Below are 2,783 nucleotides of genomic sequence, written 5' to 3' on the forward strand. Positions count from 1 at the left end.
GTGCATATGTGTGTGTGTAGTCGCTCGTGTGTGCATATATGTGTGTATTCGCTCGTGTGTGCATATGTGTGTGTGTAGTCGCTCGTGTGTGCATATATGTGTGTATTCGCTCGTGTGTGCATATGTGTGTGTGTAGTCGCTCGTGTGTGCATGTGTGTGTGTATTCGCTCGTGTGTGCATATTCGCACGTGTGTATGTACATATGCACTTTTATTCACCTGTGCGTGTGTGTTGTGTAAAGGGGGATGTAAGTGTACAAAAAACAGCTAGAGAGAGAGAATGAGCGAGCCCTACAACAACTATCCTAACTTTTCCTCGCTCCACTATGGAGCGTGCTGCTCATCCAGCGTGACCCCACTCTCCTGCGCGCGTTGTTTCACAAATGCCTCGTACGCTGCCTTCTCCTTCTTCTCCTTCTTCTCATTGCGCAGCGTGAACTCCAACCTGTGAACACACGGTATCAACACTGCGTTAGAACATGGCGCGACAGCAGAACACGGAGAGCACTGTACCTCGCTGAACTGTGAACCACCTACACTTACCTGCGTGAATCACCTAGTTTACCTGCGTGAATCACTCACAGTTTACCTACGTGAATCACTCACAGTTTACCTGCGTGAATCACCTAGTTTACCTACGTGAATCACTCACAGTTTACCTGCGTGAATCACCTAGTTTACCTACGTGAATCACTCACCGATGAGAGAGAAGAGAGAGAGAGAGAGGAGATAGGACGAGAGAGAGAGAAAGCGAGAAAGCGAGAGATAGAGAGAGAGCCAGAGAGAGAGAGAGAGAGAGAGAGACACACACACACAGATACACAAAAGGACAGACAGACACACACACACGCGCGCGCGCACAGAGAGAGACAGACAGACAGACAGACAGACGCACGCACGCACGCAGAGAGAGAGAGAGGGACACATACGGACAGACACTGATGCGCGCGAGCGTGAATGTATCCAATGATGTCCAGAAACATGTGTGGGTGGATTCACGAATATTTATATTTTTGTACATTTTGTGAACTTGTATGATTTTTCCCTCTAATTATATGTAATTGTTGTTTACAAAGGTCTGAGAATGCCTGTTATATGTACGATCTATGTGAATCGGACTGTCTGTAAGTAGACCCAAACATTTTTGGAAGAAGGAGATAGGAGATAGGGCGTTGGGGGGAATCGAGAGACTCTTCCCCTGGTCGCACCGGCGTATGGGTGCGAGCTAGTTCTGTCCCGGTTCGAGTGAATAAAGATCTGTCTAGTCCCTCACATTCGGTCTTCAAGTTATCTGTTGGTCCTTGGCTTCTCTCCTACCTGCCTTTCCACTCACCCCTTCTGGGTAGCGTCTACCTACACGCTACATATATATATATATATATATTGTAGTCGCTGGGTAATTCTGCTGCCAGACGACTGTGCGCTATAGCTTCGCGTGCTATGTATGCGCCGTTGTAATTGCTTGACTAAACTTACGAATGGATAATAAAATGAGAGTAGACTGATGTGGATTACAAACTGCGCGTTTCACTATTGAATATTACAAAATCAGTACAATCCACAGGGAGACTAGAGGTTTCAGTAAATTCACACAAGTAAAGGGTTGAATACGGGTTTCACGATACACATATAATCACCTAACACAACAGAGGGTGGAGGTACACGAGAGCCCCGTTTTCCGAGGCGAGCTTTCTTTATACTCCCCTTCGTCAACGCGAGGCCGTGAACTCCCCCAATATGTTCTTCCTATCATCTGCTGACTACAGGGATAGTAGAGGGGTAGAATTATTGTCTGTGGTCCAGTTTGTTGGAGTTGGGATAGGCGTAGATGACGCAATGTGAGTATTGAGTGGAGATGGTTTACGCCCTCCTCCTCAGGCACGTGGTGCTTCGTAGGTGGTATGACGTATGACTATGACGTATGGCTGTTGATCGTTTACCGTAATTAAATATCTAACAGCTGTGTAGAAATAACTTTAGGCGTAATGTGTGGATTTTAGCGGCCACATCTGACCGTACTCCGGCAGTGTCGCGGCCCCCTTATTGTGTGTATCTAAGATATTATGTGTGGCCAGCTAACCCGCACTATTGACAGCGATGACGCTAATGTGTGCGTCAGTGTAGAACAGCTGTTTAGTATGCTGTTGTAAAACCAACGTTTGCTAATGGTGTGTGTGTGTTCTTTTGCCGACCTAACCCAAACTAATGTTTGTGACGCGGCTAAGGTGTGTGTCTAAGCTGTTATTCGTTAGAAAGTTGATCCGTACTCTAGGCAGTGATGCGCAATAGAGCTGCGCCTATCTACGTGTGTATCTATTGCGTGTGTGCACTAATTTTACCAGTTGTTTGTATGTCCGGCAGATAAATCCGTCCCCTTGCCAGCTGGTGTGGTGTAAGATTATGTTTGTGTTGATGCTCTGCTGGCCGGTTAAACCTAACCTCAGCCTTGTGTGCGAGCTGGTATTAAATGCATTCGCGGCAGTGATTAATTAGCGTGCTACAATATATATCGACACGAAACCATTACGTACACAAAATACGGACATTCTCTGGTTCTCTCTGGCTACTCACAACGAAAGTAGAAGGCAAATCTAGAAATAAAGTTTGAAGATTCCTCCATATCAGCCTGCCTACCTGCACCTACTGATAAACTCAAGAAACCCGTCTCATTTCTCTTGAATGGGATGTACTCGCGGATTTAGTAGACTGTACATACTGTGAACATTATGTAGCATCACGAACACGCACAGGCGGCACGCACACGCACTTTCTCGACGCAAACGC

General features: G+C 46.4%; 1 protein-coding gene across 2 annotated transcripts in view; it reads right to left on the reverse strand.

The window, feature by feature from the left end:
• Positions 1-163: 163 nt before the first annotated feature.
• LOC106810081 (ethanolamine-phosphate cytidylyltransferase-like) overlaps positions 164-2,783 on the reverse strand; it is a gene marked incomplete at its 5' end in the record, with an annotated part of 29,997 nt that continues 27,377 nt past the window's right edge. For both annotated transcript variants that reach the window (XM_014813355.1, XM_014813354.1), the window contains 1 exon segment: positions 164-444. In XM_014813355.1, the coding sequence (XP_014668841.1) occupies positions 324-444 (121 nt within the window).

Source organism: Priapulus caudatus, unplaced genomic scaffold (genome assembly GCF_000485595.1).
Source record: "Priapulus caudatus unplaced genomic scaffold, Priapulus_caudatus-5.0.1 Scaffold408, whole genome shotgun sequence".
NCBI lineage: Eukaryota > Metazoa > Priapulida > Priapulimorpha > Priapulimorphida > Priapulidae > Priapulus > Priapulus caudatus.